The sequence below is a fragment of the Hyla sarda genome, chromosome 8 (genome assembly GCF_029499605.1).
Source record: "Hyla sarda isolate aHylSar1 chromosome 8, aHylSar1.hap1, whole genome shotgun sequence".
NCBI lineage: Eukaryota > Metazoa > Chordata > Amphibia > Anura > Hylidae > Hyla > Hyla sarda.
In genome coordinates, this window is record NC_079196.1 from 148975989 (window position 1) to 149001446 (window position 25458).

The following is a 25458-nucleotide window of genomic DNA, read 5'->3' on the forward strand; positions in this document are numbered from 1 at the left end:
TTCATCCAAGTGTCCATTTATGGCTATTCACCTCAGTCTGCAGCTGTAATAGAGTTGCCTTCATTGTGCTTGCCACAGCAGCTTGGATGTCAGGGAGGATGAGCTGCACCATCTTGGAGGCCAGAGCCACAAGCCAGGAGTCATTCAAAGTAGCAGCCTGCTTATGTGGGGGCAGGCTGTATGGTATAACTGATGAAGCCTCCTCAGCACTAAAGAGGAGCTGGCTGCTATTCTCCTTGTGGCATTCTGGCGCCATGTTTGGGGCGGAGCTTAGGGGGACTGTGACTTGTGAAGCTGGAACCGGAGCCTCCTGCCCCGGATTGCTGCAGACCACATACCGGTTCATGGTTGCGGAGGTGCAGGCACTGCTGGGCAGGAGCGGAGTGCCGGTCTGTCGCCCAGGAGGGCTGTTACACTCGTAAATGTGCCAGGGTGTGCGGGAGCTCCGTCCTCACACTCCCTGCATACCCTCCGCCAGAACCGGAAGTCCAGAGGACTTTAAAGGGGTTATCCAGGAAAAAAATTATATATATATATATATATATATATATATATATATATATATATATATATATCTCAACTGGCTCCAGAAAGTTAAACAGATTTGTAAATGACTTCCATTAAAAAATCTTAATCCTTTTAGTACTTATGAGCTTCTGAAGTTGAGTTGTTCTTTTCTGTCTAAGTGCCCTCTGATGACACGTGTCTCGGGAACCGCCCAGTTTAGAAGCAAATCCCCATAGCAAACCTCTTCTACTCTGTGCAGTTCCAGAGACAAGCAGAGATGTCAGCAGAGAGCACTGTTGCCAGACAGAAAACAACAACTCAACTTCAGCAGCTGACAATTATTGAAAGGATTAAGATTTTTTAATAGAAGTAATTTACAAATCTCTTTAACTTTCTGGAGCCAGTTGATATATAAAAAAAAAAAAAAAAAAGTTTTTTCCTGAAATACCCCTTTAAGGCCAGTGACAAGTTTGTGGTGTGGCCCAAGAAGTGGGATGAAAGACCCCACTACCAATCTTACCTTTCATCCAGGCCCGAAAATAAGACTTATCAAGAGTTCCAAGCAAACCAAGTGTTCCATAGATTTAACAATTTCTTGGACTACCCATATTTCATCTAGCTTCTCTTGTATGAGATGTATATATGTGCTTCCTGGAAGCTGATGTCCACATAAGATAGGTTACTTAAGAAAATACAGTAATCCCTGATCACCATTGCTGTTATTGCCCCACAAAGTACAGTCTTAAACTGGGCACAGTTTTTTTTTATTTTTATTTTTTTAAAGAGTCAGAAGTCCTGAATTTTTCAATCAGTCTAGATACTACTGTGTTAAGCTCGAAGCCACCAAAAGCATAAGTAAACTGAACATACATGTGAATATTCTTCCATATTGCAAAAATATCCATAGCCTCATTTAAAGAATCTGTAGAGATGCCTGAAATACAAGCAATTGCATATCCAAAAATAGAACACTCTGTTATATGGCACGATTAACTCACAGCAAAACAAAACTATGTATAGAACACACAGGCCTGGAAAATATTTAGCATAAATACTTCAAACATCAGCAAACAGAAGTTATATTGGGATATAAATGGCCATATTAAGCACAGTAAAGCCCAAACACTTCATCTTATCACACACAAAGCGATTTAGTTGACACAAAGCATGCAAAGAAATGCTCACTGCAACATGACAAATACTTACTGAATTCTGTGAGTAAAAAAAAAGTGAGAAACCACAGAATATACTGTCAGACCAAAGAAAAACTGATAAATAACTTATGCAACTTTTCAGAAAATTTATGTAACAAGACATTTATTTGTCTTTTATGGTCATTGTAAGATGTAACAGACAGTAGAATCAACATCTCTTGGGATTTAGGGGGTGTAGCCTTAAAGTAAAAAACATTTGTGGAATAAGATAAAACAAGGCTAAAAAAATGATCTAAAAATCTAATTTTTTTGGTCTGACCACATGTCATTTTTAGGGGAAACCCCTTCCAATATGTAAGTTTTCATAAATGGAGCATTGCACTCCTTATTTGAGGAAGAAAACAATATAGTACTACACTTTTCTAAGCCTCAAATAAAATGTATACCAGCATAAAGCAGATCAAATGCAACCAACAGTAGACTACAGCTGGTCACACCGTGATACATAGATTGGAATACCATTTTTAATGTATTCCGACATACACCAGTATGTCCAAAATGTGATGTGAAAACCCCTTAAGAAATCATATGGTAATCAGATACAACACTGTATTTCAATAAGCACTATTATGACACATAGGAAAGGGCAATATCTGAATAAGGTAGCCTATTCAAAAGAAAAAATGATTATCCCAACATACTTTATCTCTACATACAATGTCAAATATCTTAAACAATTCTTCTATATTTAATACTTAAATAGGCACTGTTGGATACAAAAACTTTTGATATGTTGTAAAGCATGCAAAACTAAAAGGTTTTACAATTGCTTTCATTAGAAAATGTTCAATATTTCATACTGAAAAAGACAGTCAAACAATTGGACGCCCCCTGCCTGCCTGCTTGGACACATACTTGTCCTGCTGTGTCCATGCATCATCACCTACGTCATGGACACACTTCCTTGATTGACAGCTGTGAGCGCAGGGCTCACAGCTGGAGGAAAAATCCTCCCACTGTCACCTTGTGTCCCACTACTGTCAGTGAGGACAAGATGTGAGTTGTAGTTTTGCTAATGCTAGGGGAGATATGAGCAGACAGCATACTGAGGGAGGGGGCGGAGACCTGCACAATGAGGCCACGCCCCCTCCCTTTAAAAGGAATTCAGACTAGTGAGCTAAATTAAAAGTGTAATAAAATAAAGGTGCTAGACACAAAAATGAGATGTACATGGTCAGGATTAGGTACTGAGTGATATATTAAAAAACATGTTTTTTGTTGGATCTGACTGGTACACTTTAAAAGTATCTTTCAGCATACTGTGGACTAAAGATATCTCCCTCTCCCCTGCATACTCCTTTTCTCCTTTTTTATCTGTTCATTTCGCTTTATTATCTTTCTTGGTCTTTTAATTAGCCAAAGGAACAATGACCAAACGCTAAATGTTGTCTGTAGATAACTACATTTTGTATGGATGGATGATGGATGTTACTCTTACTTTTTTTTTTTTTTTTTTTTTTATTTCAACGATAAACTTTATTAAACAAAAAAAGAATAGTAGCACATACAAGTTTCATGATGTGTACATGTAAAATAAACCTAGCAAGCAAGGCACAGCAGGGGCAAAATTGTACCATTAAGGGGGAACCAATACTCATCCGAGTAGCAACATTAGTCCAGTGAATCCGAACATATTAGGCAAGTAATGAGGTAACCAGTGCTATCGGTAGGGGGGGGGGGGTAGGGAGGGAGGTGAGGTTAGAGTGGGTGGAGCGGGGCAGGACAGGTGAGCTGGAGGAAAAGGAGAGGGTTCAGGTGAGGCCATATTGGAGGAAGCGGGGTGAGGCCGCAAAATCCAGCCAGTGGCGCCAGCGCAGGACATATCGGTCGGTGGAGGCATTCAAATCCGCCAGACATTCCTCCAACCCTTGAATGTGTAGGACTTCACGAAGCCAATCAGTAGTCGTGGGGGGGGGGCGGTGGTTTTCCAGCGTCTAGGGATGACTCGTCTGGTTGCTGCTAGTAAAACACCTGTGAGACCGTTCCGCAGGGTGTCTGGGGACACGGGCAGCATCGAGAGGAGCAGCATCTGGGGTGTATCATCTAACTGCGTACCCGTAATTTCCGAGATAAGAGCGGGAACCGAGGACCAGTATGAAGCTAAAAGCGGGCAGGAGTGCCAAATGTGCGTGAGGGTTCCCCTGGTTTGTCCACACCTCCAGCATACCTCCGGGACCGAGGGATAAAAACGGTGAAGTAAGGCTGGAACCCTATACCACCGAGAGAGCAATTTATAATTAGTCTCCTGAAGGGCAACTGCACTAGAGGCTTTATGGCATAACAAGTATGAGGTGTCCCATTCAGCAGTGCTGGGGGTGTAATCCAATTCCCTCACCCAGTTCCATTGGTAAGACAGTAGGGAACGAGAGTCACGGGTACGAAGTAAAGATGAGCGAACTTACAGTAAATTCGATTCGTCACGAACTTCTCGGCTCGGCAGTTGATGACTTATCCTGCATAAATTAGTTCAGCTTTCAGGTGCTCCAGTGGGCTGGAAAAGGTGGATACAGTCCTAGGAGACTCTTTCCTAGGACTGTATCCACCTTTTCCAGCCCACCGAAGCACCTGAAAGCTGAACTAATTTAAGTCATCAACTGCCGAGCCGAGAAGTTCGTGACGAATCGAATTTACTGTAAGTTCGCTCATCTCTAGTACGAAGCATGGAGTATACTAAGAATACCATATGGGTGGGTCCAGGCTGTGCTAAGCAAAGTTTCTCGAACAGGGTAGGATCTACTCTTACTTCTTAATCAAGTCTCTGACCAATAATATCTTCTCAAATCATTTACTGAACTTATCTTTTACTACCATTGGATACTTTTAGATTTATTCTACTTCAAAACTGTATTGGCTGCACATTCCTCTTGCTCCTCTCTAGACCTCCAGGAATGTATTTTCGTTTTGTTTTTGTGTGTTTTTTTGTGTGAAGAATTAGGCGATTTTTTTTGTAATTTACAGTCAGGTAAGGCCATAAACATTCTGCAGCTGATAGATAATTAGTAAGTCAATAATTCAAAGAGACTAAACTCAAACATGTAAAAAAATTCTGTAGAAGGAGTACACGACCACCAGACCTCTCCAACAATACTAATCTAGGGTGACATTAAACATTATTTATGTATCGCTCATTTTTGTATTTTAGTATGTTTTGTATATTTCCTATTTGACTTGTATTTTTATTTATTTTTGACGGCAGATGCCTAGAAGAATATGGTGTTCCCATAACCACAGATTTGTGAATGCTACAGGTATCAAATCAACTGATGTGCTGGTGATTTTCTCTATATATAAAAGAACTATAAATTTCTTTAGTTTATCCTGTATGCATAGACTAAAAATTTCAATTTTCATATAGTTTTCTCCCTAGACTTTTGATCAGCCTTATTACTTATTGTCTTTTCTATATTCAGATTGTCAGCCGTTGTAGAATGTATTCTTTATTACTTTCATAATACAGTAAAGTTCCAACTGACCAGCATTTGCATTAACCTTAACACTAAACCCTACTAGAATACAGTATGGCAAGTAATGAAGGGTCATATTTCTCTAATATATCAACTCGTAATGATCAAGGGCTGTTGCATCTGGTCTTATCACAAAAGGTCAAAAACTTTATGCTTTTGGCAATAGTAACTGGAGATCATGCCTTTGTTCAGCATATCCTGAGCATCTCAAATTTCAATGCAAAGCTGTGCATTACATGATGTCACCCTTGTTCAGATGTGCCATTTAAAAGCTGTGTAATGAGATTTTCCCCAGGAGAGAAAAGAAACAGCAGAGGCTATAGTCATCTCCAGAACAATGCCAGTTACCTGTAGGCTCTATATAACTCATATCTGAAGCCTCCAGGAGCAAGTTAGAGCCCAACCCTCATTCATGTCAGTAATTAACCCCTTAAGGACCCAGCCCAAATATACCTTAAGGACCCGGCCATTTTTTTAACATCTGACCTCTGTCACTTCAAGCATTAATAACTCGGGGATGCTTTTACCTTTCATTCTGATTCAGAGACTGTTTTTTCGTGACATATTCTACTTTATGTTAGCGGTAAAATTTTGTCGATACTTGTATCATTTCTTGGTGAAAAATTCCAAAATTTGATGAAAAAATTTAAAATGTAGCATTTTTTTTTTTTTTTTACTTTGAAGCTTTCTGCTTATAAGGAAAATGAATATTCCAAATAAATTATATATTGATTTACATATACAATATGTCTACTTCATGTTTCCATCATAAAGTTGACATGTTTTACTTTTGGAAGACATCAGAGGGCTTCAAAGTTCAGCAGCAATTTTCCAATTTTGCGCAACATTTTCAAAATCTGATTTTTCAGGGACCAGTTAGGTTTTGAAGTGGATTTGAGGGGCCTTCTTATTTGAAATACCCCATAAATGACACCATTATAAAAACTGTACCCCTCAAAGTATTCAAAATGAAATTCAAAAGGTTTGGTGTTTCACAGGAATAGCAGCAAGTTGAAGGAGAAAATTCAAAATCTTCATTTTTTTACACTGGCATGTTCTTGTAAACCCAGTTTTTGCATTTTACAAGGGGCATTTTACAAGGTTTCTTAAAATTTGTAACCCAATTTCTCTTCAGTAAGGAAATACCTCATATGTGTATGTAAAGTTTTCGGCGGGCGCAGTAGAGGGCTCCGAAGGGAAGGAGCGACAGTGTGATTTTGGAATAGTGATTTTTTCTGTAATGGTTTTTGGGGGGCATGTCACATTTAGGAAGCCCCTATGGTGCCAGAACAGCAAAAAAAAAAAAAAAAAACACATGGCATACTGGCATACTATTTTGGAAACTACACCCCACAAGGAATGTAACAAGGGGTCCAGTGAGCCTTAACACCCCACAGGTGTTTGACGACTTTATGTTAAAGTTGGATGTGTAAATTATTTTATTTTTTTTCACTAAAACGCTAGTTTTCCCCCAAATTTTAAATTTTTACAAGGAGTAATAGGAGAAATGCCCCCCAAAATTTGTAACCCCATCTCTTCCGAGTATGGAAATACCCCATGTGAGGACATCAAGTGCTCTGTGGGCGAACTACAATGCACAGAAGAGAAGGAGTCACATTTGGCTTTTGCAAAGCAAATTTTTCTGAAATGGTTTTTCAGGGGCATGTTGCATTTAGGAAGCCCCTATGTTGCCAGGGCAGCAAAAAAAAAAAAAACCACATGGCATACTATTTTGTAAACTACACCCCTCAAGGCACGTAACAAGGGGTCTGCTGAGCCTTAACACCCCACAGGTGTTTGACGACTTTTTGTTGAATGTGTAAATGAATTTTTTTACTAAAATGCAGTTTTTCCCCCAAATTTTACTTTTTTTACAAGGGGTAATAGGAGAAAATGCCCCCAAAATTTGTAACCCCATCTCTTCTGAGTATGGAAATACCCCATGGGTGGATGTCGAGTGCACTGCAGGCGCACTACAATGCTCAGAAGAGAAGGAGTCACATATGCTAATTTTGCTGAAATGGGGGGGGGGGGGCATGTCGCATTTACTGCCAAAAAACCAAAAAAAATTCAATTTGTAAATTTGCGTAAATTTATAAATGTGTAAAACTGATCTCCGGGTGCACACTGGTCACGGAGGAACAGGAGGGCAGTCAGGGGCCTTGAGCTTCTGCCTATGGAGCCCGAACAGTGGGACCCCCCCTCAAGGGGCATTACATGGGGTACACTAATTACTAACAAGGGGGTACAGTGGGACATAAAATGATAAAACAGGTTATGTTCCCAGAATGATGACCCAGAGCATAGCCAAAACTAAAAAATATGCCCACCCCAAATCCTATGCTCTGAATCATCATTCTAGGAATGTGATGTGTGTGGCCGTCCCTAACCTGTTGCCTCAAATGCACACCCCGCTCAGGTGGAGAGAGAGCGCTGCGCATTTGAGGCAACATAAAAAGTCCCCGATGATAGTGACTCAGTGACCCATGACCCAGAGAAAAAAAAATATCCCCAGAGGTCTTATCAGTTTTTAAGTTTTTTTTTTTTAATGAGAGTTTTTGGGGCAATTTTGTGGTTTTATGGGGTTAAAATTTGGAATGTACTCTGGACTTGGTACATTGGGGTCAAATTATGGAAAATTAAAATGAAAAAGGTAAAATGTAGTACTGCATGGAAGTGTGATACTCCCTGAAGCAGTTTTTAATGCAGAGGCCCGGATGATCAGGGCAAGTGTCACATTGAGTGGTGGTGTCCTTCCAAATCCCCCTCCTGTTACACACTCTGCATTTTTTCTGGGATCGTCCCTTCTTTCCAGTGTGGTGGACCTCACCTGGAAAGTGTTGGCCTGGGACGATCCTGGCACCTATTTCTTCAGTTCCTTGGGAAGTCCAGCCTGCTCTTTCCCGGTCAGCAAAGATCAGGACCTTTAGGACTTCTTCTTGGAACTGAAGGTATGTTCCTGTGTTGCCAGCGTTCTGGTACAGTACAAAAGAGTTGTACATGGCAACCTGTACCAAGTAGACCGCAACTTTCTTGTACCATACACGTGTTTTCCGCATGGCGTTATATGGCTTCAGGATTTGATCGGAAAGATCAACTCCCCCCATATACCGATTGTAGTCCACAATACAATCAGGCTTGAGGACCGGTGTTGTGGTACCTCGCACAGGGACAGGTGAGCTGCCGTTACCATGAATAGTGGTCAGCATAAGGACATCCCTCTTATCCTTATACTTGACCAGCAACAGGTTTTCATGGGTAAGGGCACGGGACTCACCTTTGGGCATAGGTGAACAAAATTTAGAAGGATACATCTCTGATTCTTCCGCACGGTCCCACAAGCGGACATCAATCTGGCGGCAAGGGATGTGAAGAGAGGGATGCTGGTATAAAAGTTGTCCACATACACGTGGTAACCCTTATCCAGCAATGGGTACATAAGGTACCAAATGATTTTCCCGCTAACACCCAGAGTGGGGGAACAATCTGGGGGTTCAATACGGGAATCTCGTCCCTCATACACCCTAAACTTGAGAGTGTACCCAGAGGTACTCTCACAAAGTTTATAAAGCTTCACGCCATATCGCGCCCGCTTGGAGGGAATATACTGGCGGAAGATTAGTCTCCCCTTAAAACTGATGAGAGACTCATCTACAGAGAGCTCCCTAAGAGGTACATAGGCCTCCAAAAATTTGGACCCAAAGTAATCGATGACCAGCCTCACTTTGTAAAGCTAGTCATAGGTGGGATCACTTCGGGGTGGACATGCCTCATTATCTGCATAATGCAGGCATTTCCGAATGGCCTCGAACCGCTTCCGTGCCATGGCCATACTGTACAGCGGGGTCTGGTATAGGACGTCCCCGCTCCAGTACTGCCTGACACTTGGCTTTTTGACAAGGCCCATGTGCAGCACGAGGCCCCAAAATGTCCTCATTTCGTCTACACTGACTGCGTACCATTCATTGGACCTGGCCAAAAAAGAATCAGGGTGGTGGGCGATGAACTGCCTGGCGTACAGATTCGTCTGCTCCACCATGTGATTGACCAAGCTGTCACTGAAAAAATAACTGAAAAAGTCAAATTCAGTGAACCCAGCCTTGTCAATCCGGATTCCGGAGTCGCCAACAAACTCCGGAATCCGTGGCTGATAACCCGCTGGGGGTCTCCAGACAGGTTCACCGGAAGGGGGCTCCGGTAAAATCTCCTGGGGGGTCGGACTCCTAGTACGAGCAACATCTCCACTCGCACTAGTGCCAGCCACTGGGGCACTTTCATGGGGGGTGCGTGGACTCGCCTGGCGGCGTCTCCGCCGCCGTGCAGGGGGCTCATCATCACTGCTAGATGATGAGGAGGGCGATGAACACAGGAATGTTGGATATTCATCGTCCTCACTGACAGATTCGGAGTCGGAGGCAAAAAAAGCGTATCCCTCCGCAACCGAAAATGCCTGGCGAGCATCGCCTTTTACTATGGTGGCAGGGGGGGGGGGCAGTGGCGGGGGGGAGTGGGTGTGTGTGGGGGGGTGGCGGGGATGTACGTAGTGTGTGTGCTTGGTGTATACTATATATAACGGTGTGTGATTAAAAATCACACACTGCTATATGAACAAAAGTAAAAAGCTGCGGCCAAAAAAAAAAATGGGGGGGGGGCAAATGCAGCGGCCTGAACCCCTAATAGGGCCCGGGTCAAGCTTAAAAATCTCCGTCAGAACCTTGGGGACCTATTAGGGGGGGGGGGGGAATTTTTTATTTTATTTTTTAAACTTTTTTGACACTATTTTCTCCTACCTTTCCCTGGGGGTTTTTCTGTCCCTGCTCTATGGGGGATTGTCGGTCCTGAGGGGGCTACGATCTTCACAGGGGGGGTCCCTGGCAACCTCGAGCAGCTCTGCCCACTTACTGAACTCAGCTAACGGGCAGGGCTGCGAGAAGATGCAGTCAACCCCTCCCCCGCTGGCTGCTATTGGCTGGACCATCGTCCAGCCAATAGCAGCGCTCCTGGGGGGGTGACGAAATCACCACCTCCCCACAGATACAGTGGGTGATAGGGGGTGTATTGTACACCCCCGATCACCTTGTATCTTTGGGTCAGCGGGTCACACGTGATTCGTATGACCCGAATCGCGCCAGATCGTTGGTGTGAATTCACCAACGATCCGCCGCAATTGCCGACATGAGGGGGTCTGATGACCCCCCTGGGCATTTGCGCGGGATGCCTGCTGAATGATATCAGAAGGCATCCCAGCGGGGACTGATATTCCCACGGGCATATGGATACGCCCATGGTCCTTAAGTACCAGGACGTCAAGGCTTATCCATACGCCCTAGGTCCTTAAGTGGTTAAAATCATATTATATATATATATATATATATATATATATATATATATATATATATATATATATATATATATAGATATAGATAGATAGATAGATAGATAGAGAGAGAGAGAGAGAGAGAGAGAGAGAGAGAGAGAGAGAGAGATGGGCGAGAGAGAGACAGACACAGAGAGAATAATGAACTGATAATACTCGTCCAAACAGGTAGAAGACAACATGCATGACTATGGGTAGTGGTGAGTGTCAGCTCTGACATGCACAAGGTGCAGTGTAACAGCAGGAGCCGACATGGCCTAAACTCAGTTAACCATTGTGTAGTGTAACTTTAGAGTGACCAATGAAGACTGATTGTTTCAGAAAGCGTTCACACTTCTAATTGAGCTGCAAACACTTATCAGGAATATTTACCACTAAGATATACGTTACCTAAGCTCCTGCAGAGAAGCCAGCACATTCACACACAGCCTGATTTTAGACCATTGCCTGAGTTGAGAAGAGCGTCGCTCACATCAGAGATGATGGAGACCAGGTGAGCTGTAAGGGCTGGATTTTAAAAGGCCCTAGCCCCCTCCTACAAATAGAGGTAAATTATCTAATTGACCTTACACTTGTGGGAAGAAGATTTTTTTGTTTGTTTTTTACAGGAAGAGGATTGGATCTCGGCTCTTTCCACTGGATAACCCCTTTAGGGCCACCATACATATTAGAAAATAAATGGACAATCCCGCTGATTTAGTTAGAACTGTTTAAGTTGTATAGGCGGCCTACCGACCTCTCCCTTGACAGATTATGTTGGGGAAGAGAAGGATCGAGCAAGTTGAATTTCTATGTTTTGTTTTTCCTAACAATATGCCAATGCCAGAAGATTATGGCAGTGGCTTCCTCTCCTCTCTCTATGGGAATGATCAGTCATGCCAAATGTTCATATGTATGGGTGGAATCAGGACAAATAGCTGCCAGCTAAATGTTGGGCTGATAACTTTAAAGTCCCCATAAACTTTAGTGAAAAGTCATCCACCCCTCCATCCCCCCAGGCTGATGATGTTAAGGCGAGGGTCTGGTTAGGCATGTTGTATTTCAATTGCCTTACGCTTTTGTTTTCCGAGAGGTTATTTGCCTTTAGAACTGACTGACAGCAGCTTACTTCCTCTCTTCCCATTCATTACTCATGAATGTTAGATCGAGCCGAACATTAAACTTTTTTTCTATGACTTTGTGATTGATGGCCTATTCCACAGGACAGACCATTGATTGTTGTTCGACGAGCTGATCAGCCGTTTAGCACCCCGCTCTATACAGTGAATGGGAAGCCCTGCGCTATTCATTGTACAATCTGATCTACTATAGAAAAGTGAAGGGGGAGGGCACTACTTGGTAATTGTTATCAGCCATGACGATGCGCCAAGCCCACACACACCAGCAAGGTTACTTAGTCCATTCGACTTTGGGGACTTTCACAGGGTGCTGCACCACATAAAGACAAAAACTCCAATAAACTAGTAATCATGAAGAGCTTGAGTTAGTACAGACGTCTACAAATATAAAAGGAACCGGATCCAGTGGGAGATAGCAGGATGATGTGGAGCACACATAGGCAACTGCTGGCTGTTTCACACATCACTACATGCTTCTTCCGGGCTCGTGGGCTGGAAGAAGCAAATAGCGACATGTGCCTCTTATGCCATCCTGCTATGCACCCCCGCGGATCACGTTCTTCATATTGGTAGACATCAGTTGCAGTGAGTGCAGTAGCTCCCATTCTATTCAATGGGAGTTTAGCTGCTATTACTCGACACCAGCAATATAAAATGTACGGTGAAGGACTTAAGTATACTGTTTAGTTCAGGGTGCTGAACAGCTGATCCGTGGTAGGATGCCAGGAGTCCACACAAAAATGGGGTGAAAGGCAAAGATAGCTGTCAGCTGATAGCACATTTATAACAATTGCTCATTTAATTGATAAAACTCCAAATAATAACCTAAAACCAACTGATTATACAATCTGTGACATGGAAATTGTCTCTTTGCTGTCCTTGGAATCCCTATGTCATGCACTGCTAGCACATGTTCTAGGCATCACTTCAAAGCCACTTATTTTACAAACTCTGTTCACACTATCATCATGTCATGGAGCAGAGACCAAAAAGGAAGTACTGGGTTACATCAAAGATACCAACAAATCCTTATGGACCCCACAGGACTTTTATTGGCTGCATGCTTTGATATTCCTACAGTCAACTATAACTGAGCTGCTGAAAGATTACAAAGGAAGCCTGATGGTAGTCTTAAATAAAAGGGGCATACATGATGACCAGAAACCATTATATTGGGGTACCAAATTGTACATGTGCATCTAAGACTAAGATGACAGTCTACGAGTTTGAGGACTGAAAGCAGTGTATAAATAAATAGGAGTAAATAGGACAGACATTAGTAAATACCATTATTGGAATCCTTTAATTAAAAGACAAGCCAAAGAGGAAGCTGGCAGGGAAAGAAAAATGTTGATGTTCAAAAATAATCCTCGAAGCTCCACTTCCTAACCAAAGCAAGTGTGGGAACATTAGAAAGATATGTGAAATATCTAAGGCCCTGCCCTACCCAGCCCTTGCACAGCTTGTTTCCATAAAATGCTGCTGGTTCTAATGTTAGAAACATTTGTTTACAGAGCACAGAGGGATGCAAGTATCAGGACAGGACAGTAGCATGGCTTTTACACAAAACCATTATTTAACATTTGTTGTCTTAATAAACCTCGCAAGAGTTTCTTATAGATAAAACCAACTCTTCAGCTAAGAGATACAATGAAAATCGGTAAAATATATGTTTTCAAAGACTGCAAATGGAAAGAAAAGAAGACTTTAGACCTATCTTAGCAGTATTAGGTAGACTAAACCAAATTATGATATTTAAACAGATAGAAGCAAAACATACAGATAATTAGGATGGCTTTAAATGCATATAATACATAATGCAGCAAGCCTTATCTTGATCTCTGACATGTTGGGATAACTTATGCAGACATCAGGAGTGCAATACAATATCATAAAGCGTTAAACAAACCAACTTACTTACTGGACTTATCCTGATCCCTAGTGCATAAGGATAGCATAACAAAACACTTGGATCAGGTTAATATGTCTCAATATAACAATGTAGACGTCTCTACATCACATATGCAATGTTCTATTAACCCATGAGATTCTCCTCTGTTGGGATAGGGATCATGATGACAAATCAAATTATTGACATGGTTTTACCAATTATGTCAGACTTAGGGTACTTTGGGGGTCACCAGAAAATTAATTTTGAGGGACCGTTATTTATCGATCGAGAACATGTTGCCCACCATAATATGTATGGCAGCCTTAAAGCGTACCCATCAATTTTTTTTTTATCTATCACTCAGTACCTAATCCTAACCATGGACATTATTATTTTTTTTATTACACTTTTAGTTTAGCTCACTACTCTGAATTCCTCTCAAAGGGAGGGGGCGTGGCCTCACTGTGCAGGTCTCCCCCCCCTCCTTCAGTATGCTGTCTGCTCACATCTCCCCTAGCATTAGCAAAATTACAACTCCCAGCTTGTCCTCACTGACAGTAGCAGGACACAAGCTGACAGTGGGAGGATTTTTTTTTACAGCTATGAGCCCTGCGCTCACAGCTGTCAATCAAGGAAGTGTGTCCATGAAATAGGTGATGACGCGTGGACACAGCAGGACTAGTATGTGTCCAAGCAGGCAGGGGGGGCAGTTGTTTGACTGGCTTTTTCAGTATGAAATACAGAAAATTTTCTAATGAAAGCAATTGCAAAACCTATTGGTTATACATGTTTTATAACATATCAAAAGTTTTTGTATCTGACAGTGCCCATTTAAGATATAGGTCAACAGAATCAGAATTGAGTGAAACCATCTAAGGTGTATAGATGTTTAGCCAACATTTATTTGGAATATATGTCAGAGAAATTTCAGCATGCTTAATTCTTTTTTTTTCCCCTCAATGAATGTGGGTCACCTAAACAGGTGTTTGACCAATAGCTACCGAAAGTATATAGCTTTAAAGGGGTAGTCCAGTGGTGAAAAACGTATCCCCTATCCTAAGGATGGGGGATAAGTTTGAGATCGCGGGGGGTCCGACCGCTGGGGCCCCCTGAGATCTCTCTGTACGGGGGCCAGGCTCTCCGGCCAGATAGCGTGTGTCGACCCCTGCACGAAGCGGCGGCCGACACGCCCCCTCAATACATCTCAATGGCAGAGCCGGAGATTGCCGAAGCCAGAGCTTCGGCTCTGCCATAGAGTTGTATTGAGGGGGCGTGTCGGCCGCCGCTTCCTGCGGAGGTCGACACGCCCCCTTTCCGCAGGCTGTCGGGGCTCCGTACAGGAGATCGCAGGGGGCCCCAGCGGTCGGACCCCCCGCCATCTGCAACTTATCCCCTATCCTTAGGATAGAGGATAAGTTGTTCACCACTGGGTCACCACTGGACTACTCCTTTAATAAAGTACATTTACTTTATAGTGCAGCATAGACTATTACAAGAGAATAATGTAGAGGTTCTGGTGTATGCCTTGTGCTTAGATAAGGTTCACATTGCCATTGTGCTCAGTCCTAACTGATTCCACTGGGTTCCTACAGATGTCATTTATTTAAATGGAGTTAGGTGGGAATGCGCTATATTTTTTCTCTGCCAAATTCCCGTTGTTATGATGGACTGCCAACAGAACTTCATATAGTGGAGCCTAACAGCAGTGTGAACCCAGCCTTACCTGTTTTAGCTGATGTCGCAGGCATGAGTTTGCAGTCACATTGGTTGTAATTGAATCAATGTTGTAATTGATTTGCTTTGCTGACTAAAATTTCCAAATAATCCTTTGGCTTAAGGTGTAGCATTTTATCACTGCACCTGGGTATCCAACGAAGCTGCTGGTGCTGGAGTTCAGCCAGGTGAACTCATGAGAGGGTTGGAGTCAGTTCAAATAATGTGTAGTTTAATGCATTTTCTTATTCAAAGTGCTTCTTTTAAAGAAACATTGCTATGGGGCAGCTTTCTGTTTTTTAGATAGATATATATATATATATATATATATATATATATATATATATATATATATTTTTTTTTTTTTTTTTTTTACAGTGATAAGCACAAAAACAGAAAAGCAGCCTCAGGGGAGGTGTATAATTACTAAATATCCTGATCCTGTAGAGATAGCAGCAGCAGCACACAGATAAAGCTAGGAGTGGTGAGTGGAAGGGTCTGGGAGCTAGCAGGATTAGTCAGATAGGTGAGAAGGTCATCCTGTACTTCACAGGAAGTCAGCTGACCCAAGACTGACCACTTCCTCTGGGTCAAACTAGTGATCTCCTTACCCAGTTATAGTAATAAAATGCATGGATGTAGTTGTGCTGCCATAAAACAAATCATGTAGGACTAGTGATTGTGAAAGTGCATGATACACCTTTTATAATTCACTTAATAAAACCCATAAAATGTCATTATGATAATTACTTTTAAAACTGCTTCAAAGGAAGTTGTCTACTAAACTACTGAGGCCCTATTACTGTAAGGGCCCCCTTATTGTGCTAGAACTGTGGATCTCAGGTGGGTCAGCTCTACCCTGTGTATTATTTAATGCAATTAATAAAATCAGACAAAAAGGGGTATAGTTGGTACTATTTGGAATGCAGGATCATGGTATTTCATCAAACAGTCTGTTGTCATCTCCCTTGCTCAGCACAGCTAAAGAATGTATTCTGCTGACATAAGCCTGCTGCCTCCACTTCACCCTACACACATTCATTTCATCAAGCACACACAGCTAGTTCAGGCAGAACTCCTGCCAGACCCTGCTCGGGCATATTGCCTTCGTGAAGGGAAACGGCTGCTATAAGGAAAGGCATTGATAATTGCAAAGCAAGACAAGAAGAATCTGACCACAAAGTATATCCTGACAACTTTTAAAAAGACTCGTTTACAAGATTAAACAATGACTATACCAAAAAAAAATGAAAGGAGAGACCTCAATGTATTGTACTGTAAAAGAGTTGAAAACAGACTGACCAAAAGGAGAATTTTCTTTGAAGGGATATTCTCATTTCAGAAATTTATCCCCTTTCTACAGGATAAGGGATAACTAGCGGATGGGTTGGGGTCTGACTGCCAAGGCCCCACCATTCTTGAAAATGTCGCACAAACATACCCTTAATAAATGAAATGGAAGCAGGCATGCGTGGCCCGTGGTTCATTCTTACATACAGTAGTAACATTATTTGAATGACTGCAAAAAAACAAGACATCCATCCAGTTTAGCCTATCACCCTATAGCATTGATCCAGAGAAAGGCAAAAAGCCCTTGTGTAATATGCCAATTGTCCTCATTTTGGGGAGAAAAATTCCTTCCTAACTTCAAATCTGGCAATAAATCTGAAATAAATCCCTGGATCAACCACCCATGTCGAGAATCCAGTGACTATAACCTGCAATTGTAACTGTCTAGAAATGCATCCAGGCCCCTTTTCAACTCTTATTGAATTCACCATAACCACTTCCTCCGGGAGAGAGTTCCATAGGCTCACTGCTCTTACAGTAAAGAACCCCTGTCTGTGCTGGTGTAGAAACCTTCTTTCCTTTAGACGTAGAGGATGCCCCTTGTTACAGATACAGTCCTACATGTATATAAAGATCATGGGAGTGATCGCTGCACTGCCCCCTGATATATTTATACATAGTGATTAGGTGGCCCCTTAGCCATCTTTTTTTCTAAACTAAATAACCCTTAATTTTATAATTTGTGCTCGGCAATGTTCAGAAGGGCCCACAGATAATGAATTGAGCACTGCCTGCACAGGACCGTTTTCCTGCTATCTTTGGATTGGTGTTGGTCTTATTGCTCAGACCACCAACGATGAACGAGTTATTCCCTATCCTGTACATAGGAAATTACTTTCTGAAATAATACCCCTTATTACACTTGTACTGTGACATCACTCTATTATAATGGATGACCCATTATGGTTTGTGTTATTTTGGTATATAGCCTAGTTTGTCATCCTTATCTTGGGCTAACATGTTCACATCCACATTGGAGGCTCTGTTAAGCATTTACTGCCTGTAGTTCCTTTGTCCTTAAACAAACATATATAATACAGTGGAGAGTTATGGGATTCTTGCCCTCACTGAAGGCAAGCAGAAAGGTTTTAGGTCTCTGGATTTACTTTTTGTAGAGAATGAATATTCCTGTGGAAAATATGTCTACATTACCATAAGATTTTATGAATCATCAATACCGCTTGTAGCAGATTACCCTAGCCAAGCAGAAAAAAATCCTTACCTCAAAAATCTCGAAGCCGTAAATGTCCAGGACTCCCATTACCTTCTTTCTTACTTTATTTTGAGCCTTAATATATAAAATATAAAGGTTATAAAATATTTCCTGTTTTTAACCATTTCCTCAGTGTCTATATTTGCTCAGTCTCTGCTCTAGCAAAAAACAAAACCCTAAACTATGAACTTGTCTCCCAACAAATCTGAACTCCATATTACATGTTGCATATTTCTGTCCGTTACTTGGATACATTTTTAGGAAACATGTCATAATAAACAATCTGGTAAACATTATATTGAAGCGTAAATGTTAACCCACCCATGGCTGCGAAAATGATGCCCTAGTTTTCAGTCTCTGATGTTAGTGACTGAAAACACAGTAAGAAAAATCATTTCATGCATATATTCTGTTGGTCTTAGATAACAGTTTATGGTTTACGTACATGCAACTAATTTATCAAAATGGCCACAATGCATAATAAACTTGGATCTGTGTGACTATTTAATATAGTGATTGCTTTAAATGGTTAATATATACGTTAGCTTCTAAGTATTCTCATGGCTGGAGTGCAATAATTTTATGACAAAAGTCACATTTCTAACCAAGAGACTTGGACAAAACTTTGCACAATTTCACATTTAACCCTGGTTATACAGTGTTGAACTGAAATCATAAGGTATATTAAAAAACTTTTCATTACCAGTAAATCACAATTTCCTGAGAAAAACTTTAAAAATGTTATGTACAAATAGACAATAGAAAGGATCTGTAGAAAGTGCAGCTCAAATACACTGCTTAAAAAAATAAAGGGAACACTTAAACAACACAATGTAACTCCAAGTCAATCACACTTCTGTGAAATCACACTGTCCACTCAGGAAGCAACACTGACAATCAATTTCACATGCTGTTGTGCAAATGGAACAGACAACAGGTGGAAATTATAGGCAATTAGAAAGACACCCCCAATAAAGGAGTGGTTCTGAAGGTGGTGACCACAGACCCCTTCTCAGTTCCTATGCTTCCTCGCTGATGTTTTGGTGACTTTTTAATGCTGGAAGTGTGTTCACTCTAGTGGTAGGCCAGTACATCAGGAGATGTGGAGGAGGCCATAGGAGGGCAACAACCCAGCAGCAGAACTGCTACCTCTGCCTTTGTGCAAGGAGGAGCAGGAGAAGCACTGCCAGAGCCCTGCAAAATGACTACCAATGATGTGTCTACTCAAACGGTTAGAAACAGACGAGGGTGGCATGAGGGCTCGACGTCCACAGGTGGGGGTTGTGCTTACAGCCCAACACCATACAGGACGTTTGGTATTTGCCAGAGAACACCAAGATTGGCAAATTCACCACTGTCGCCCTGTGCTCTTCACAGATTTAAGCAGGTTCCCACTGAGCATGTGACAGACGTGACAAAGTCTGAAGACATCGTGGGGAACATTCTGCTGCCTGCAACATCCTCCAGCATGACCGGTTTGGCGGTGGGTCAGTAAAGGTGTGGGGTGGCATTTCTTTGGGGGGCCGCACAGCCCTCCATGTGCTTGCCAGAGGTAGCCTGACTCCCATTAGGTACTGAGATAAGATCCTCAGACCCCTTGCGAGACCATATGCTGGTGCGGTTGGCCCTGGGTTCCTCCTAATGCAAGACAATGCTTGACTTCATGTGGCTGGAGTGTATCAGCAGTTCCTGCAAAAGGAAGGCATTGATGCTATGGACTGGCCTGCCCATTCCCCAGACCTGAATCCAATTGAGCATATCTGGGACATCATGCCTCGCTCCATCCACCAACACCACGTTGCACCATAGACTGTCCAGGAGTTGGTGGATGCTTTAGTCCAGGTCTGGGAGGACATCCCTCAGGAGACCATCCGCCACCTCCTCAGGAGCATGCCCAGGCATTGTAGGGAGATCATACCGGCATATGTAGGCCACACACACTACTGAGCCTCATTTGACTGGTTTTAAGGACATTACATCAAAGTTGGATCAGCCTATAGTGTGGTTTTCCACTTTGATTTTGAGTGTGACTCCATATCCAGACCTCCATGGGTTGATAAATTTGATTTCCATTGATAATTTTTGTGTGCTTTTGTTATCAGCACATTCATAAAGATGAAAGTATTTCATATAACTAGTTCATTCATTCAGATCCAGAATGTGTTATTTTAGTGTTCCCTTAATTTTTTTTTGAGGAGTGCATTAATATATATATATATATATATATATATATATATATATATATATATTGTTTATATTAATACATTTAAATAACATAATTCCATTATTTATGTCAATTAAGTCACTTACAAGCTGTTACTCAGTAAGTGCTGATGATCTATTGCGATCATGAAAAGCTGTTTGCTGTATACAAAACATTTAGAAAGTTTTCAGATTTTTCACTTTTCTTCACGTTTTAATAACCATAGAAAATGTGAAAACTAAATTTTAGCAAAAAAAAAAAAAAAAAAGAAAAATAGAAATTTCCCATGGACGTACTGTCTTAGGCTGCATTTACAACAGGTTCAGGGCATACGGATCAAGAAGTAGAATTTGAAAACTGACTGCTGCCATATCCATGTTTGGCCCGTGGCGTAACCTATTCATTTCAATGAGTCGGACGGAGTCAGCTTGTGACTCCAGCCAGGTAACTTTTGGACTGCATTAATTTTTGTTGGTGGACTGACGCTGCATCAAACCACGGCTTTCAGTCCAGCAACAAAAACAGATATGGTCTAAAATGTATGCCCCGAACGAGATGTGAATGCTGCCGTCGATCTAATCGTTGCTACGTAAAACAGATTGGGTACCACAGGGCCACACATTGAATACAGTCCAGAAGCATTCTGACAGTGATATATTCTTCATCATTTAGCTTCTATATACCACCACAATGAATTGACAGTTTAGAATTTTTTTTTTATGTCTCTAATTTAACAGGCTCAAATATAATATAATAAGGAATATTTTAGTACAAATCGTGTACACTTTACATCTGCCTGAATTCTACAACCCATTAACATCCCAAAATGCTATTTCTGCCCTTTAAATGCATTGCCAGGCCTTTACTGAAGCTGTTTTCAGATGCTGTTTTGCCAGTCCTACTGCTTTCAGATCTGTCTTCAAAAAGTAACGGGCATGCTCAATAAGGTCAGGTGACTAAATGGTAGAAGAATATTCAATTTATTGTGTTAAGAAGCTCATTGGTTGCTTTTGTAGTATTTTTTGGGTCATTATCTATCTGTACTGTGAAGTTGTTGTCCTATCAACTTTGCAACATTTGACCAAAGTAAAAAGGATAGCTCTATACATGTCCCTTTATTCTGTAATATTCCCTGAGGACATGACTGCACATAGATATCAGATGACCTAGTTCCATTGCCATGCATGTCTTAACACTGCCTTCACAATGTCAGAAACATGACATGGTGTGCTACAGATCCCTAGGCCTTCAGTCCCTGCTTTATTTTGTTCTCTTCTAATCATTCTAGTAAAGAGATTCTTGATTTCATTTCTGTTCCAGAGAGAAATCTTCTTTTTACATTACATAGTTATATAGTTCATAAGGTTGAAGAAAAAAAAAAAATCCATAAACAATATCCATAACCTATTATGCTATAACTGTCCAGAAACAAGTTCAGGCCCCTTCTGAACTCTTAGGCTAGGTTCACACTGCAGAATTTCTGCCGGAGATCAATCCGGCGGTGCTAGGACCGAGCAGGCTGCAATGCTGCTCCAATAGACTACAATGCATTTCTTGGTGGATCTGCTCAGAAATGCATTGCCATCTATGGGAACAATAATGTAGCCCGCACGGTCCTAGTGCCGCCGGCTAGATCGCCGGTAGAAATTCTGCCCAGAAATTCCACAGTGTGAACCTAGCCTTATTGAGCTCACCATGAATCTGGAAGAACATTCCATTGTCTCACTGCTCTTACAGTAAAGAACCCCCATCTATGCTGGTGTAGAAACCTTCTTTCCTGTAGACCAGTTTTTCCCAACCAGGGTGCCTTAAGATGTTGCATAACTGCACCTCACAGCATGCCTGGACAGCCTTTGGCTGTCCAGGTATGCTGGGAGGTGCAGTTATGCAACATCTTAAGGCACCCTGGTTGGGAAACACTGGTCTAGACATAGAGGTGTCGCTATATATTACACTTTTTTAACGATATGCCAACCTTGAAAGTGTTCTTCATTTGGCAAGGTAATTATTCAACAATCTACTTCTCATGCAGTTTCAAACCTTTTGGTATGGCTAAGCACACCAACGCTTTATTTTCTTTTTAGGAATGTACCAAAGAACAGAACTTATTCTACTTAATGTGCATCTTTTACTTGCACTGACACCACTTTGGACCACATATTAAGAGTTTTCATTAACAAATTTAGCATTTGAAGTTCACTACAGACCTTTAAGCTCCATATTTGTAATGTAAAACCAAGGATACAGGCCACATCTGGCAATGAAACAATTGTCCCGTTACCTTGACTCTAAAAATGGGAGGTACAAAAATGGCTTTCATTTCTAGAATGTTACAGCATTTTTGTTAAACCCACTTTGAAATAAAGTTTTCAGTGTATGACTGAAGTGGACATTTAGCTTTAGGTCAAATTCATGGTGACGGAGTGCAGGTTAAACTATGGAAGTTATGTCACTGTCCAAATGCAGCTGGTTCCAGTTGTACATCTTCATTTTAAAATGTACTTCTAGTTTGCTATACCTTAATGCTCTCATTTATTCTGTTGACAAGCCAGGAAAACAATCTGCTGTACATGTTTTTAGCCAGTGCATCACGTGCATAGTACGCCTGGATATAAAAGACAGAGGAAAGAAAAAAAATGATCTGAAGTTATGCAATACTGAAATCCTCAATACTAAAAATATCACAGACTTTGTAAAAACATCACACACTAGTAAATATAAAAACACCTTAAAGGGGTATTCCAGGAAAAAACACACATATATATATATATATATATATATATATATATATTAATATATATATATATATATATATATAGATATAGATATATACATATCTCAACTGGCTACAGAAAGTTAAACAGATCTGTAAATTACTTCTATTAAAAAAATCTTAATCTTTTCAGTACTTATGAGCTTCTGAAGTTAAGGTTGTTCTTTTCTGTCTAAGTGCTCTCTGATGACACGTGTCTCGGGAACCGCCCAGTTTAGAAGAGGTTTGCTATGGGGATTTGCTTCTACACTGGGCGGTTCCCGAGACACGTGTCATCAGAGAGCACTTAGACAGAAAAGAACAACCTTAACTTCAGAAGCTCATAAGTACTGAAAGGATTAAGATTTTTTAATAGAAGTAATTTACAGATCTGTTTAACTTTCTGGAGCCAGTTGATATATATAAAAAAAAGTATTTTCCTGGAAAACCCCTTTAAATTATTTGCTTCTGTCAGGCCGATTGGATCTGCCAGAATAAAAAGGGCTCGACGGATGTCAAAACAGCACCCCTTTGGCATCAACAAGGCAGTTTGTTTTCCAACATTGTGCTATGGGAAATATATATATTCAGTGAAACCTCTAAGATTTGGTCTTCTAGAGAATACTCACAAAGAACATGACCAGAATTAATAAAATATGATTAAACCAAATATTGATTACAGGAAATCTGGTCTGGACAAGGGGGTGGTCTACTCAAAGAGGTGGTCTTTTGGAGAGGTTTTACTGTATTTCTATGATATATGTACAGTATATTATACTGTATTTGCCTATGTTTTGGCTTTTCATTTGAAGAAAAAAAAAAGATTTGCAAATCTAATAAAATGATCAGAAAAAAAGGAACATTAAACTAACAAGTAGTGTTTAAGCTGAAAACAGAACTGTCAATCCATTATATATATCAATTTTAATGAATACTAAAACAGTCATCAAAAAAAAGGGAAGTAATATGGATCCAATGCTATGACCTTGAGAATGCAGCTGGAAGCTACAAACAAAAAGCATATAGTCAAATTATCTCTATAAACAAATGTAAAACTTTGGTTAATAACTAACCTGGGCAACATTCAGGGTTGTGGAGACTTTCTCTTGTTTGGCTTCCACAGTTCGGAAACTGAACGCTCGCTCTAGCACACTCTGGTCAATACCCGTCAGCTCACAGATTTCTTTCAACTCTGCAAGTTATTAATAGGAAAGAAAATACATAAACTGCTATATAACAAGTGAATTCGAATGATAAACTTAAAATTCAATATGCCAAATAAAGTATGATTCTACAGCAGCACCAGCGGTGTACCTTATCCAAACCATAACTAATTCATACCTGTACATGAACGTTGTTTAAAGGCTGTTCAGGCATGCCAGGGGGAATTACATAGATCAATTAGGGATACTGATAAAAAATTCCCCAAGTGATTTTAAGTTGTGTCCTCACTGTATAACCAAAGACAACAACAGTAGGTGCTGAATCATCACCTCTTCATGTAAACCATAGCTTAGGGCATTTTCAATTCAATAGCACAATAAAACAACAGAAGAAGATGATACCTAATATGGGATATAACATATTTATACAACAAAAAATATATTTTTACTTGGTTTATAATGGTTTGAAATGTTCCACATCTATTTCACAGCATCTCCTTAAGGGTATGTACACACTACAGATTTAGAGCAGAATTACATGTTGGAATTCCGTGGTGTGAACTCTTACCATTAGTGTGAATGGGTCTCATGCAGGCACGTTCACACTGCAGAATTTCAGCAGCTGAAATTGATCAGTGCAAAGAAAGAACATGTTCTTTCTTTGCGCGGAAGTCCGTGAGCACTGCATAGCAGTCAATGGTGACTGTGCAGTGCCGCGCAGCCCAACCACCGAAGTACTTCGGCGGCCGCCGCCAGGATGAAATCTCCACTCGCGGAATTTTAGTTCTTACACTAGAGTTTCCCAAAAGGATTTTTTTGCCCCAACTTTCAGGGATCTACTTATTTTTAGCAAGAACTGTATAGAGGTAGGTTTGTTTAACACTGTACTTTACTGCCAGATACTGTGACTGTAACACGGATGAAAAACAGACATTTACGGTTGTCACAAAAATGTACAGTCACAAATAACTACTTTGTATCAGGATTGTGTATCTTCGAGAGGGTTTAAAATTGTAATATCAGCAATTCGCTTTGTGCATGCACAATGGGGGAGGTTTATTAAAACCTTTGTAGAGAGTTGTCCATACCAACCAGAATGCTTCTTTAATTTTTCAGAAAGAAAATGAAAAAATTAAGCTGACTGGTTGTTATAGGCGACTGCAGCACACTTCCTCCACACAAGTTTTGATAAATCTCCCCTAATAGCTCAATGCCTTATAATAAAAAAAGCTAAACCATTCAGTAGCAAGCACCATTTTGACTTTTCTCCATGCCTTTTTACTAGGAGACTATAATTTCAACTTCCTTGTCACAATTGAATAAATGTAAAGTCAAGACATATGCTTTCTTGACAACTGAAGCCATTGTTGAACAACTAGTTAAAATGATAACTCTTAATGGGTAGAAAACAGTGGAAAGCCACTATAAAAGATGTAGTAAAATTCTATACGAGATGAAGCAAACAACAAGTTAACATATTACTGTAGCTCGCT

At 40.9% G+C, this 25458-nt stretch overlaps 1 protein-coding gene across 3 annotated transcripts in view; it reads right to left on the minus strand.

Annotated features, from left to right (window-relative positions):
* MYO1B (myosin IB) overlaps positions 1-25458 on the minus strand; it is a 219646-nt gene that overhangs the window by 59150 nt on the left and 135038 nt on the right. For all 3 annotated transcript variants that reach the window (XM_056533486.1, XM_056533484.1, XM_056533485.1), the window contains exons 11-13: positions 23876-23994; positions 22569-22655; positions 17857-17922 (exon numbers count right to left, since the gene is read on the minus strand). In XM_056533486.1, coding sequence (XP_056389461.1) covers positions 17857-17922; positions 22569-22655; positions 23876-23994 — 272 coding nt within the window. The remainder of the gene's footprint in view (positions 1-17856; positions 17923-22568; positions 22656-23875; positions 23995-25458) is intronic.